Source organism: Mastigoproctus giganteus, chromosome 10 (assembly GCF_048544385.1).
Source record: "Mastigoproctus giganteus isolate SK-2022 chromosome 10, ASM4854438v1, whole genome shotgun sequence".
Lineage (NCBI taxonomy): Eukaryota > Metazoa > Arthropoda > Arachnida > Uropygi > Thelyphonidae > Mastigoproctus > Mastigoproctus giganteus.
The window spans coordinates 163111095-163127401 of NC_143584.1; the positions used below are offsets into that span (position 1 = coordinate 163111095).

The 16307-nt window shown below is 38.9% G+C and overlaps 1 protein-coding gene across 1 annotated transcript in view; it reads left to right on the forward strand.

The window, feature by feature from the left end:
- Nucleotides 1-16020, forward strand: part of LOC150079440 (polypeptide N-acetylgalactosaminyltransferase 13-like) — a 111892-nt gene extending 95872 nt beyond the window's left edge. The window contains exons 11-12 of the mRNA XM_090383718.1: nucleotides 2018-2152; nucleotides 15496-16020. Coding sequence (XP_090239844.1) covers nucleotides 2018-2152; nucleotides 15496-15642 — 282 coding nt within the window. The 3' untranslated portion in view covers nucleotides 15643-16020. The remainder of the gene's footprint in view (nucleotides 1-2017; nucleotides 2153-15495) is intronic.
- The last annotated feature ends 287 nt before the right edge of the window (nucleotides 16021-16307 follow it).

The window sequence follows — 16307 nt, forward strand, 5'->3', positions numbered from 1 at the left end:
ACATAAGTAAATAACTCTTTGCTGTTTTTCTTTGCATCCCTTGCCAAAGATTTCTCGTAATCTGCCTTCGCCTGCCTAACCTCCTTTGTAACTTGTTTACAGATCAACTTGTATCTATCATAGGCTTCTGTGTCACGTGTTAATTTGTATGTATCCCATGCATTTTTCTTCTCTGCCATATGTCTCATTAGTTCATCTGACATCCATTTAGGCCTAAACCTTGAACAATATTTCTTAGTTGGTATGTAAAGCCTAGTAGCTTCCAAGATAAGTTCTTTGAATGCTTCCCATTTTGAATTTGCTGTTGGTAACATCATCAGTTGGTCCCACTGCATAGAATTTTTAAATACTGTCACAGATCAACTTGTATCTATCATAGGCTTCTGTGTCACGTGTTAATTTGTATGTATCCCATGCATTTTTCTTCTCTGCCATATGTCTCATTAGTTCATCTGACATCCATTTAGGCCTAAACCTTGAACAATATTTCTTAGTTGGTATGTAAAGCCTAGTAGCTTCCAAGATAAGTTCTTTGAATGCTTCCCATTTTGAATTTGCTGTTGGTAACATCATCAGTTGGTCCCACTGCATAGAATTTTTAAATACTGTCTCAGTCGATCATAGTCGCCTTTACGAAAGCAATAACCCTTCCCTTTTCCCCTAATGGTATTTACCTCTTTGAGTAAATCCCACTTCAGCACACTGTGATCACTGCTACCTAGTGGTTCATTTATCTGCAGATTCTTAATGCATGAAGAATCACTACTGATAATCAAATCAAGAGTATTACTCCCTCTAGTTGCCTCCCGAACATGCTGATGTAGAAAAAAATCATCCAATAAATCCACAAAAGCCTTGCTAGTGTGTGAGTGACCAGCCCCCAAATTCCAGTCAATATCTGGGAAATTAAAATCCCCCATTATAAGACTCTCTGATTTACTGGACCACTCTATTTCCCTGTACAGTTTCTTATTATAATCATCAGAGTCATTAGGCCTATAGCACACTCCTACTCTCAATTTTGATCTCCCAATGCTTATGTCACACTAAAGTGACTCGACACTGCGTACGTATTAATTATTCCGATCATCACGTATATTCTTCCGATTTTCACGTATTTTTAATTGGTAAGGTAATAAAGGGTAAATTTCTGCTTAATATATCTTTGCTTTTATAGCCTGTGGATAATATTCCTCCTATTTTCGCTAATTAGAAATACTGTTTAATAGAATTAAAATTCAGTTCACAAACGTGATCACAATGACAGGCGCTCACTGCACAGGCCCCTCCGTAGCCAGGTGGGAAGGAGCAGCAATGCGTGCGTGCTCACTGCACATCGTATAGCGAACAGTACTTTACTATGGTGACTGCATCGTAACGTGATTTGATTGTACAGTGAACCAATTGTTAAAAGGGGGAGGGTACATTGTATTTTTAACTATTTACGCGAAACTTCGGATAATTGGGGCAGCCGCGTAATCGGGCCAAAATGCACTAGTCCTGATGTGTCCCAAATAACCGGAATGGACTGTATATGGCATTGATCTCTCAGGTTGTTTGACTGTCACAACAAATTACCTTCGTGCTGCATTATATAACATTATACTTCTCTTTAGGTAGGTAATACCTACTTAAAGAGAAGTATAATGTTATTTACAATGGCACTAATGCAATTTGTGAATTACATAACTTTAGACACCAACACCATGTAAAATACTTGTATTTTCAGACAAGCTTTGTCTGGCCTGTATAAAGAGTGCTTGCAATTTCTTTTATAATGAATAACGTTTTCTTTTAACTTTTGACATTTGACTTTTTATTTGAAACATTAGGTAACATCAGTTAAAGCGATTAAGAGATATATGCAGTTTTCAGATTATTTTGATACCTGCATGAAATATAATCCCAAAACCATTACTACTTTGGTAGCTTTCTTTGATAGACATGAGGCTTAATGTCCTAATTCTTTAAATGTGCTTCTTTGGTTAAACTTTAGTTTGATATCTTTTTAATCTAGGTTTTTGCTTACACTAAACGTCAGCAAATAATGTCAGATGACAGTTGTCTGGATTCGGCTTCCCCAAAAGGTCCAGTAAAGCTAATACGTTGCCATGGGATGGGAGGAAATCAGTTATGGACTTATAACAAAGATGTAAGTGTGACCACATTTCTAGCTGGATTTATACAGTAAAATGTTATAATGTAATGGAAAGTCTGTTAATTAATAATAACTCATTCAAAAAATGAGTTTAATAACTTTAATTAAGCTTAATCATTTTCAGCTGTTATCTCATTGTATAATATTAAGAGTAATTTTTTAAATGTATTTTGATAAAATGCTTTATTTTTTTCATCTACAGTTCTACACTATGGGAGTATATAGTGTAGAACTATAGTTCTACACTGCAGTTTACAAAAAATGAAAGGGTGGGGGGAGGGTTAATTCAACCACATTTGGGAATCAGTTTCTGTACATTTTGCTATTCCTGCAAAATGCTTTTGCAGGGTAACTGTTTAATTCTGAATATCAGTATAGTTGACGATCTTGTTCTCCCTCATCCAATTTTTTTTTTTTTTTTTTTTTGTCCAGATTTTTAATGTTCCATTCAGAACACCGCTCTGAAGATTGATAAAACAGAATCTTCAAAGTATATTTCTAAAATTGGCCATTTAGATGTGATCTCATTTTTCCAGAAATAATGAATGATGAAAATATGCTGTCATAAACAAAAGAATATGCCAGATCTAAAGGTCACTCTCAAACTTTTATTCATAAATTTTCTGAGCTGTACTTGTTTCATTTATTACCATCTCCAAGTTTTCTTGCTTTATAACTTTTTTTAGTTATCCTAAAGTTGGATAACTGACAGTTTCAACTGCCTGAAATTGTCAGTTCCAGCCAGACTGTAAAACTAGTGATTAAAAACAAAATGATTTTTAGCTTAAACTCTGCACACCATTAATTAATTATATTAATGGTGTGCATAAAATTGTTCATTATAGAGTAAAGTTTACTATTAAATAAAAGTATTAGTTCTGTTAGGGGGATCCACATCGTGTCATACCCCATTTGATAGCTGATATGATAGAACAGGGGTGGTCAACTTAATTTGTTACTACATTTTTTTTTTCAAAATGTGCCACGATCTACCATCTCAAGAATTAATCAACACATATTGAGGCACCTCCGTAGCCAGGTGGGCAGGAGTAGCAGTGCATAGCACAGGCTTCTTGATTAGACAGGGGTTCGAGCCCGTGACCACCAAATACAGAGGATGCGGAAAAGGTCAGGGAATGACCACCGCATATTCCCGGAGCAATATGGCCTTAGTTGCTAATGCTCCTAAAAAACTAAACAACAACAACACATATTGAAAAATGTTGTTTTTAAAATTTAATACAATTCAGAATTCTTATTTTAAATTCATACGTATTTCAATTTTTAATTTATTTGAAGTTTGTGTCTTCGTGTTATCTGCCAAGCTTTCAAACTCGGGGATATACTGCAACCATAAAGAATCTTCTGTATGCAAGTCTGTAAGAGTAGAGCAATGCTTTGTCTTTGTTTGTTTCAAATACGAAAAGGCCGATTCACATAGGTATGTGGAACCAAACAAGAATTTAAAAATTCACTGCATTTTTTTTTTTTTTTTTTATATATATATATATATATATATATATATATATATATATATATATATATATTTGGGTACTTTTCTCGGCAAAGGTATTTCCAAAAGTCTTTTTCTGATGAGCTGGCTTTTAGGAAGATATCGTTTCACAATGTAATAATTTCATTTTCAAGTAATATCTTTTCCGTGTGAAAAATCTCAGTGTTTTTTTTTTTTCTGCAATTTGTCTCGTATCTAAGTCGACATTAAATGGATAAGAAATATATTTAACGATGTCTTCAATTGTTTTAAAATTACCGAATCTGGTTTCAAAATCATCCACAACTTTCAATTTCAGAAACATATTTCTCACCATTACATTCAAAAACAGGATATTTTTGCAAAGGACCTTGCATATTTGCAAAATGATCAAATTCTTTTTCTTTTAGATCATTAGCCATTGCCAAAAATTAATTTTTTTATTATGCATAAATACTATTAATCATGTCACCCACATTTTTATTTTTTCCTCGTAATTCCAAATTCAGATTACTTAATTCAGTGGTTCGACTGTTGATGATCCTGCTCAGATAGCAAACAAACTGAATGAGTATTTTGCATCTACATTCACACGAGGAGTTATTAAGGTTTGAAAATGGCAGAAGGTTATCAAATTGTAGCAGGGTGCTTATTAATTTTGTAATAACTGAGAGCAAAGTGGAGGAGAAATTGTTGAAGTTAAACATAAGAAAGGCACCTGTGGTGGATGGGATCTATCCAGTTATATTAAAGGATGCGGCAAAGCAACTAAGCAAACCATTAGCCATAATTATGAGGGCATCCTTGGACTCAGGGGAGGTCCCCACAGACTGGAGATGTGCAAATGTATCCCCAATTCACAAAGGGGGATCGAAGGGTGGCACGAGTAATTACAGACCAGTTAGTTTAACTTCTGTTCCAGGTAAAATAATGGAGTCACTGGTTAAAGATGCATTGCAGGATCATCTAGACAAGACTGCAGCAATAATTCAGACACAGCATGGGTTTGTTAAGGGAAAGTCTTGTCTGACAAATTTGATAGGATGATGTGGTTACAAAGGAACTGTATGCAAAACATACTTTTGATATCATATTTGGATTTCAGGAAAGCTTTTGACACTGTTGTGCATTGAAGACTATTGTACAAATTGGAGCAGAATAGTATTAAAGGTAAGTTGCTACAATGGATAAAAGGATGGTTGAGTAAGAGAAGACAGAGGGTGGTAATCAATGGGTGCTGCTCTTTGTGGACTAATGTTATTAGTGGAGTCCCACAGGGTTCGGTGGCGCCTCCGTAGCCAGGTGGGAAGGAGCAGCAGCAGTGTGTAGCACACGCTTCTTGATTAGACCGGGGTTCGAGCCCGTCACCACCAAATACGAAGGATGCGGAAAGGTCAGGGAATGACCACCGCATATCCCGGAGCAATATGGCCTTAGTTGCTAATGCTCCTAAAAACCAAATAACAATCAACAATCAATCAATCAGGGTTCGGTGTTGGGTCCACTGTTGTTTTGTATATTTATCAATGATATTGATGAAGGTATATCAGGCTTAGTGTCGAAGTTTGCAGATGATACAAAGGTTTGCAGGGTTGTTAATGACAGTAATGGCAGTGTGCTACTGCAACAGGATCTAGAAATTTTGGGCAGATGGGCTAAGAAGTGGCAACTGAAGTTTAACCTTGACAAATGCAAAGTACTGCATATGGGTAGAAATAACCCCAGAGAAACATACCAACTGTGTGGTAGATAATGTACAAGACCTGGGAGTAATTGTGCAGTCAGATATGAAGTTTTCTGAGCAATGCAGACAGGCTGCCAGGCCAGGTCATGGGGTTTTGTCAATGATATATAGGAATTTTGCTAGCAGGGAAAAGGTGATTGTCCCTCTGTATAAGGCAATGGTCCGGCCACGCCTTGAGTACTTCGTACAGGTCTGGAGGCCTCATTTTAGGAAGGATGTCGATTTGCTTGAGCATGTACAGAGAAGGGCAACAAGATTGGTGAGGGGAATGAAGGGATCCTCTTACCAAGAGAGGCTAAAGTTCTGCAAATTGCAGTGGCTGGAGACTAGGCACCTGCGTGGTGATCTGATCGAGGTGTATAAGGCCTTCAATGGGTTGAGCACGCTGAATTCTGATGGGATCCTTCCACTTGTTCGAACCTTAGGGGGCATAAATTCAAATTAGTAAAGACAGATGTAGAATAGATGTGTGGAAATTTTCCCTTAGCCAGTGGGTGGTTAATTGCGGGAACAAACTTCTATCTGTTGTTATGCAAGTTGATAGGTTATATTAATTTAAAGAGGAACTGGACAGGCATTTGGAGGGAATGGTGTTTTTTTTTTTTTTTTTTGTCTGGCTGATGCTGCATAAGCTCATACACTTGCTTTCTTGAATCACATGTTACTACTACTACTTGTCTTTGCCTGCTTTTTTGCTTCATAAAAGAGTAACTATAATCTTATCTGGTTTAAAGGCATTACAATATGGTTGAAATAGGCACAGTCACTTTTCAACCTGCCTATGAGAAAGATTGGTGTGAATCCTTTTATACAAAATAAATGGATACAAGTTTTAAATAAACTTCTTTCCATTTATATATGGATACAAGTTTAGAAAAAATAAAAATTATTTTTAGTTTCTGCATTCCTCCTTTCTAAATTGCCAAAATTTTTCTTGTCTTAAACCTTTTACTTTGTTGGTTTTGTTAATTTCTGCTCTCTGTGTGATATGTAGCCACCAATTATCTTTTACTAAATTGTCAGCCGACCGGGCTAGCCGAGTGGGTAAAGTACCTACCCGGCAACCCAAAGGTCGCGGGTTCGATTCCCGCCTCGGGCTTGGATCAAAGTACTGCAAAAACCTTGGGAGGTGCAATATGGCCACAGAAGCCGATGCGCCAACAACTATCAAAATCAAAAAAAAAAAAAAATCACTAAATTGTCACATACAGGTAAATGTCATTCACCTGATTGTCTCATATACTGAACTGCTATGCACTGAATTGTTGCATACACCAAACTGTCTTGTACTGAACTGTCATACAATGAATTGTGTTGCAACAAATTGACATAGACCCAAAGGCATGACCACACTTGAAATATTGTATCCATGTCTGGAGATCGCACCTAAAGAAAAATATAGAACTTCTAGAGAGGGTTCAAAGAGAGGTTACTTGATTGGCGGCGCCTCCGTAGCCAGGTGGGAAGGAGCAGCAGCATGTAGCACACGCTTCTTGTTAGACCGGCCCCGGGTGCCAAGCGAATCCGAGGTCAAGCGTATCTAGTGCGAATCAAACAGTGATCTTTCTGAGAGAGAAAAGTTCTTTTTAAGTTATATCGTTTTGTATAAGCAGTTTATTTATCATAAATAAGTTCCGCACTTGTAAAGTATCAAGTAAGGACAGAGAAAGGAAATCCACCTTTCTTTTTATTATATATATTATATATTCTTTACTAACAACTAACCTTTCTAACCACTTGGCCTCCTTGCGGCACTGCTCCTGCCTCCCCGTGGCGGGGCCGGAAACCTTGGCAGAAAAGTCCTCTTGCCATGGGCAAAAAGGAGCAAAAATGGCAAATATAGACCAAAATGACATAATTAATGACAACCCAAAGAGATTGAAGACAGATCGGATGGAGCAACCCTGCCCATCTTTCTTAATCTTTCACTCTCTAAGTAACCAGCCTATGAGCAAATTGTCTCCCTTTGTTATACAGAAACATCTGGAGGGTATAGCAGGATCTCCCAAGACGGTGAAGAGACTGCAATCAGGAGACTTACTTATAGAAACCATGAATCAAAGACATTCTGAAAAGCTTCTACAACTAACAAGCTTTGCTGGAATTCCTGTAAAAATATCACCTCACGCAACCCTAAATTCATCTAAGGGTGTCATATCGAGTTGGGATTTATAAAATGTTACCGAAGAAGAAATAACCCAAGAATTGCAGGGAAAGAACGTAATTGAAGCGAAAAGAATAATGATTAAAAAAGATAATCAACTGACACCGACAAGAAATATTATTCTCACCTTCAATACGCCAAACTTACCCTCCTCTGTAAAAGCAGGTTATTTATTTTGTCGCATTTGCCCATACATTCCCAACCCTTTAAGGTGTTATAAATGCCAAAAGTATGGGCATTCTCAAACTGTATGTAGAGGAATTCCTGTCTGCCCCAACTGTGGATCCTCAGACCATATACAAAATGACTGTACTGCTACAAAAATGACATGTACAAATTGCAAAGGCGACCATCCTGCATATTCGAAGATATGAGGTATGTTGAGGGTCTAGCGGCTCCTGGGATTTCTCCCATCTCCGCGAATGTTCTATGTATTGGTGACAGTACCCTGTCAAAGCCAGAGATTTAGAAGTGTGTGGGTCATGAGTAGTGTTATATGTTGTGCCCATTGTTTATCCGGCTTATTGGCCGCCAGGCCCCTAATGGGACCAGACGTTGTCCATACCTCGCCACGTGGAGGCTAGCCGGGTGTTACCATCGAGTCAATTGTACTCTGGCTGGTCCTGCCACTTACTTTCCTGGGATTTTAGTGGCTAGGACCTAAAATAAAATTGGAACGACCGCGGTTGATTTTAAATCACTTACATTAAAGCACTAATATGGGGTTGACGCTGAAAGCCTGTTTCTGAAGTGCCTAAAAGGTTGGGCGAAATTTTTTGGTGTATTTAAATTTGGACGTGTAGGGCTATACGCTGTGCAAGAAAAAGTGCTGGGAGGGGAGAATAAAGGCTGGTGGGTGAAATAGGAAGAAGAGGGTCGATAGGGTAGGTGACCCCCAATTTTTCAGTGGGGCATGCCCATGCCCCACCAGAGGGAAGAAATGGTGTGGCAGGGAAGAGAGGCGACAGCAAGCCGTCACCTCCCACCCCTGCCGGGTGTGGGAGTAAAAGAATTGCACTGCACAAGAGAGTGCAGAGCATAGAGCCAATATGGCTCCGTTGAGGCAGCAACTTGGAGTTCTCTATCTTCGTTGGTCTTCTCTGTCATTGGTAGCCATATTTTTCCTCAGCTATGAACACTGGTCAGGTCCATTGTTGGTCTGTTAGCTATGGCTGTGGTTCTCTTCATCATGGGAAGATCCGCAGCTCCATGGGGTTATTCTTGCGATCGCTGGTTTTAGATGATTAGTAGTAAGCAGGTTCCTGGGCGAGGTTCTCCTTGAGTCCTCTCCACGCATGTTCTGTATTTTTTTTTTTTTTTTTTTTTTTTTTTACCTTCTGTAGATGGCTATCAATGTTTTACGCCTACCAAATAGTTTTTGGGCATATTCCTTTAGCTCCCTGTATTCCTCAAGTGAGTCCAATAGATGTGAGTCCAAGTTCTTGGGGAGGTAGTGTATTGCAGTGATCAGTCTGCACCCGAGATCCTCATAATGGGTGCAATCATACATAATGTGCTCCCAGCACTCAAGCTCCCCACAGGCACATCTCGGATCCACCTCAATCCCCAGCGCTGCCAGCTTGGCTGTAAAGGCCCCGTGACCAGTCACTAAATAGGTGGTGTATAAGCCAGGTTGAAACCAAGTTGGGGGACTGGGGTACATCCTGTCGATGTTCGGAATGAATTTCCTGGTGATATTTCCCTTATTTGAGTTGGCCCAGCGCTCCTGCCAAACTTGCATCAGGTGTTTTTGCAGCCTTGTCTTTTCATTTTTTTGTGGTGCATTAACGTCCACGGTATAGCCATGGTATGTACAAGATATTCCTTTCTCTATGTGGTAGTTCATTCCCCTACGCATGATCTCTAAGTCAAGGGGAAGAGCTCCGGCCAAGACCTGCAGCGCGTGGGTACTGGTTGTCCTACAAGCACGTGTAACTGTCAGTAGGATTGTTCTTTGCGTTGCATCAAGGATGCGTCGGTTTACTACAGTTCTTGTTTTGGAAAACCATATTGCTGAGGCGTAAGTGATGATCGGTAGGAAGGTTGTTTTATAAAACAATGACAGGGTGCGTGGTTTAACCCCCAGTCCCGCCTGACGATCCTAGCCACCAATCCAGAGTATCTTTTGATTTTGGCTCTGATATAAGTTAGATGGTGTTTAAAAGTAAGATTACCATCCAGTATAACTCCTAAATATTTTAACTGGGTCACTAATTTTATTGTGGTAGGTCCCACCTTTATTTGTGGCGGTCTACGTATATCAAGCTTGCCTTTTAGCAGGACAGAGGACGTCCTTGTTGTTGATATCGTCAGGCAGTGGGTTCTGGTCCAGTTTTGCAATATCAGCATTGCCTGATTGGCCTTTTCCTCTAGCTGGGCCCGGCTATCTGCAGCAATGGTGAGGACCAAATCATCAGCAAAGGCCTGGGAGCGCACATCACCAAGGTGCAAAGCCAAGAACCCATCCAAAACCATATTCCACAGGAGCGGCCCCAGAACAGAACCCTGGGGACAGCCCCTGTGGACATCACGATTCACTCTACCATAAGGTGCTTCCACGATGATGCGTCTCTCGGAGAGATAAGACCTAATTATGGAATATAAGTTGATCGGCACATGTGCCAGCCTTAGTCTTGCCAGTACGCTCGGCCACCAAATGGTGTCGAACGCCCCAGCGAAGTCAACAGAGATGGCTAGAAGATATTTATTATTGCAGTTTGCTGCTGATTCCGATAGGCTACGCAAGGCTTCCACAGTAGACGAATATGTGAAAAGTGGAAAACCGAGAAAAAAATAGTAAAATACAAGGTTGAAAACAAAGTCAGTTACCAAGCAAGAAAACTAGTCGCACCAACTATAAACCAGAATATTACCTATGCAAATGCTGTAAAAAAATATCAAGCAGTCTCCGTTCAAACCGATGTCACAGTCCCCACTAATAAATCAATTTCTGATTGGGCCAGACATATCCTCTCTGAGATGCAACCAACTGTACGCAAGCAACAATCCAAGACCACAGACCAAGCAAATAATACACCTCTGACAATACCAGCGGTAATTCCTCCACCAGTGATTGCTACCACATCTTGTATTACAAACACAGATACTGTGAAAAATATTCAGGACACAACCATGGACACAGTTGGCACATCTATACAGGAAGATCCTATTTTAGAAATACATGCTGAAGAAGAAGAAATGGACACGGGTCGGCCAGTCTTCCAAAAAAAAGACAAACAGAAATTGGAACGCCATAAACCAGTCACTTTCAAAAAGCAGTCAGAATCAGCTCCATCAACTAAACACAGATAATGCCTTGTATTTTACAATGGAACTGCAGAGGTTTTCGTTGCAATACAGACGATATCCAAGATCTAATAAATCGGTTTTCACCAGTAGCCCTTTGTCTTCAGGAAACTTACTTAACTTTGCAAATATCTCCATCGATAAAAAACTATTGCCTTTTTCGAAGGGATCGTAATACAACAAATGCTGTCCATGGTGGTGTCACAATCCTGATAAATTCAAAGATCCCAACTAAACATATTCCACTTCAAACTGAAATAGAAGCTGTTGCTGTGCGTATAATGCTCCATATTGAAATAACATTAGTATCAATCTACTTACAGCCAAACCATACCTACTGTTTAAAAGATCTTGAAGATCTCCTTATACAGTTACCTCCACCTCTCTGTATTTTAGGGGACTTCAATGGGCACCACCCCTTATGGGGCGATCCTAAATTAGATAGACGAGGTCGACTCATTGAGAGCCTAATAGAGGCCGTAAACCTCATCATACTCAATACTGGCACACACACTCGCGTTCAGCTCCCAAATGGACATACCTCAGCCATAGATCTCTCCATTTGTTCTCCATTACTGGTCCCGACCATTGAGTGGTATGTCTTAAATGATCCAATGGGTAGTGATCACTTCCCAATCGTATGCAACCTGTTAATAGCACAGCCTCCTCCAGCTGAACCCTGCAGAAAATGGAAATTTGCCCGAGCAAACTGGGCAAAATTCCGGTCATCAATATCTTTTGATGAGGAAAAAATCCGTCTCCAACCTATCGATAATGTGACAGAATACATCACATCACATCTCCTAAATGTGGCTAAAGACACAATACCACTCTCAAATCCCTCGGTTCGTAAACATCATAATTATTGGTGGAATGAGCAATGCACAAAAGCCAAAAAAGCAAAAAATAAAGCCTGGAATTTGTTTCGGCAAAATCCAACAACACCCAATCTAATAAATTATAAAATGTCAAAGGCAAAAGCACGTTTCATACAAAGGCAAGCCAAGAAAGAATCCTGGATCCGTTTTGCATCAAGCATTAACAAAAACACTGACACCAAAATAATATGGAAAAAAATTAGACAGCTTTCTGGTAAGTTTCCTACTGTGCCTTCACCAATATTGTCCTGTAATGGGCAAGATCTATCTAGTCCTTTAGATATCGCAAATGCTTTGGGCAACACATTTGCTGAAATCTCAGCGGCAGCAGCTTATACTCCACCTTTCCAGAGAATTAAAAACACTGCGGAACAGCACTCTATTAATTTCCAACCTGCCCTCCTTCTGCCGTATAACAAACCCCTACAATATTCCGAACTCTTGCATGTGATCGGAACAGCCCACAATGGTGCTGCCGGACCAGATGGAATCTATTACGTCATGCTACAACATCTTGATGACAAAGCTTTGCATCTCCTTCTGCTCTTTTACAATCGTATTTTTCTAGAAAACGTCTATTCAACTTCTTGGCATCATTCTACTGTTTTGGCATTCCTAAAACCTGGAAAAGATCCAACCAATCCCCTTAGCTATAGACCAATATCCCTCTCAAGCTGCCTCAGCAAAATTCTAGAAAAAATTGTCCACTGTCGACTCGTCTGGATCATTGAGTCTGAACAGTTAATGAGCAATAGTCAGTATGGCTTTCGTCAAAACAGGTCATGCTTGGACCTTATGGTGAAGGCTGAATTTGCCATTCGTAATGCCTTTATTAAGCATGAACATCTAGTAATGGTTTCCATAGATATAGAGAAGGCTTTTGATACTACCTGGTGGTATGGCATACTAAGAGATCTTTACTCTCTTGGTCTGCGGGGCAACCTTCCTATATTTATAAAGCATTTTCTACACACTAGATCGTTTCAAGTACGATACCAACATGCCCTCTCTACAACTTTCATTCAGGAAGAAGGTGTTCCACAGGGATCAGTACTGAGTGCCACTCTTTTTGCTCTAAGAATAGATTCTATCACTAAACAACTTCCAAATACTGTAGAAACTTACCTTTATGCAGATGACCTTTCCATCTCCTGTCATTCCCAAAATATGAGATCTATTGAACGACAGCTTCAGATATCATTAAATAAAATACAGCAATGGGCCAGTCTTAACGGCTATAGGCTTTCGCAGCAGAAAACAATTGCTATCCATTTTTGTAGACAACGCAAACTTCATCTGGATCCTGAACTTTACATCTCTAATATCTCCATCCCAGTCACTAGTAACATTAGATTTCTAGGTTTAATCATGGACAACAAGCTAAATTTCTTAGAGCACATTAAAAAAGTACGTACTGCCTGCTTAAAAAAGATAAACATACTCAGAGCCTTATCTGCACAAACGTGGGGTGCAGATTGTACCTCCCTTCTTCAATTATACAGGGCGTTAATCAGATCTCGTCTTGATTATGGAGCTCCCATTTATGACTCTGCCAGAAAGAGTGCATTACACTGGCTTGATCCAGTACAACACAGTGCACTGAGGATTGCACTTGGCGCATTCAGAACATCGCCAGCACATAGCCTTTACATTGATGCTCACGAGCCGCCACTATCTTTACGTAGGAAATTGCTATTGCTAAAGTATTCTGTCAAGATACAAAGTTGTGCTTCGCATCCCATTCAACCTTATCTTTTCAATCCACCATTAGAAAATCTGTATAGAAATAAACCTAGCATAGGAAAACCAGCTGGTCATCGCCTTCTTGAACTACTGCAGGTTTGGAATATATCCATCCATTCCGTACAACAAGTAGCCACTTGTACTCAACCACCATGGGTTCAACCTCCTATACCAACCTGTGACACTTACCTCTGTCAGTGGGGGAAGAATGTTTTGCAATCATCAAATATCAGACAAGTTCATGCTGTTCACACTCAAAAGTATGTTGATTTTTTACCAATATACACAGATGGCTCTAAATCCAATTCAAAAGTTGGAGCAGCTGCAGTGTTTCCGAATACAGTTGTATCAGCAGCCCTTCCTCCTGAATTCAGTATCTTCTCAGCTGAATTATTCGCAATTAAACTAGCTTTAAAAAATCTCCCTTCTGACTGCTCTTTAAAATCAGTAATTTACACTGATTCCCTCAGCTCAATCAAGGCTTTGTGTAGTTCCTCAGATAAATTTCACCCTGTTATAAATGAGATTAGAAAATTATTACTAAAGATAAAAGAACATCACCAACTGGTCACCTTCTGCTGGATACCAGCACATTCTGGTATTTTAGGCAATGAACAGGCTGATAAAGCTGCAAAAAACCCAACCAGCTTAGATTTAACCAATATCCCTGTTCCAGCCTCAGACTGTGCACTAATGATTCATGCTGCATGCCTATCAGAATGGACAGCACTATGGCATTCCCAAACGAATAATAAACTCTTACAGATTAAACAGGTTCCGAAAATCTGGCTCTCCAGTGTCCGGACATCAAGACGGGAAGAAGTAATTCTTTCAAGAGCAAGAATAGGTCATACCTACCTGACCCATCTTCATTTACTCACAGGAGATGATCCACCACAGTGTCCACATTGTTCTCTAAATTTGACAGTGAAACACATTCTCATTGAATGTCCATACTATAAACAAAACAGAAATACAATCTTTGGTTAACCCTCGAAAACCAATAACTCTAGAGAATATCATTGGTGACAATGCAAACATTCCGGAATTTTTTAACTTTCTGAAACAAATTGGAGTTTTTAGTCATTTCTGATTACTGCCCTTTCTGACGTGACAAGAATTTCTTATATATTATTACAATAAAAGAATAGGCGCATTATAGCCAAAGCAGCTTATGCGCCATAAAACCCCCACAACAACAATCTTGTTAGACCGCGGTTCGAGCCCGTCACCACCAAATACAGAGGATGCGGAAAGGTCAGGGAATGACCACCACATATTCCGAAGCAATATGGCCTTAGTTGCTAATGCTCCAAATAACAAAACAAAAAAACAAAAACAAACTTGATTGGTGAAGAGCACTTATCACAATTTTTTATAATCTGTAGCAGCCAACTCAGAACTGATCTATGCCAGTTCTGAGTTTTCTGCTATGCTCTGAAGACAACCCCTTTTAAACTGTTTCCACATAGGAACAGCTTTGAAGATGTGGTCTTCAGAGCTTAGTAACTAGACATCTTAGGAGGGATTTGATTGAAGTGTTTAAACCATAAAGGGAATAATAAAATGTGAAAGGAATATTCTCACTGGTGAGTATAGTACAAGAATCAGAGGGCATAACTATAAAATTTTAGGTAAAGAACAATGGAATAGATATTTATGGAGTTTACCTTTGGGCATATTGTGGAACATTGGAATAAGTTGCCTGTGGTTGGTCAAGGCAGACTTTTCCAAAATTCAGGGAATTGGATAGGCACTTATTGGTGATGGGAATTATGTGAGGGTTTTTTTTTTTTTTTGCAAAATAAGTTCACTTCCTTACTTTATATGGCATTTTAATACTAATTAAACATGGTAACTGCACTATATTTTAAAATTATTAAAAGGGAAATAAATTAGCATTAGTTATTTTAATTTTGTTATTTAATCCTGTTTTGCATTTTTCTTTTATTAAAAATAAATACTTTTAAAAATATGTATAAACAAACAATTGTATTTTACTTATTTTAGAGCCAGACTATCAAGCATACAAACACAGGGAAATGTTTAGATAAACCAGATGATAGAGAAGTTTCTTTACCAGTTTTGAAAGACTGTGATGGACGTGACTCCCAGAAATGGATAATGCAAGGAAGATTCAAGTGGCAAGCATCATAACATGCCAAATTACTTTCTCGCCTTCATCCTTTGAACAGTGCTCATTTATCATTCAGTTGAAATAAAGTGGTGGGTCCGTCAGCCATTAGACTTTAGGCATGGTCTTCCATTACAACTGTATAAGCAGGATTGCTGCCAAAGTGGTGCTTTTGATTTGTAAAAAAATGGTTTTTCATCAACAACAAGACATTAAAATATTCACCCCTCTCCTCCATTTCCTTACTCTCTCTCTCTCTCTCTCTCTCTCTCCTCCACAATTGTGCCTTCAAAATATGAACAGTGACTTCTTCAATAAATTGAACATTAGTAGGGCAGGACAAGATGAGAGAGAGAAAGGTGTTGACAGTATTAAAACATTCCACTTATTAAGCTGTTTAAAATTGTTAATGATGTTCCTGTATATTAGAGGTTTTGGGAAGGTTGTGATATTTTGAGTAATACAGTGGGAAAATTTTGTTGTTTTTGTTGTTTCTGGGAATGGGATATGTCTACAGTTGCCAATAATAAGTTTATGTTAGTCACTATTGCTCATACCTTTTTCAAATATAGTCTTTTTCAGCAGAAAAGAGAAAATATGGTTTAGGATATTATCAAAGAAAATGTGTATGAATAGTCCAATCAATATGGAGTGATTTATTTTTATTTTTTTATCCCAAACCTTTGTT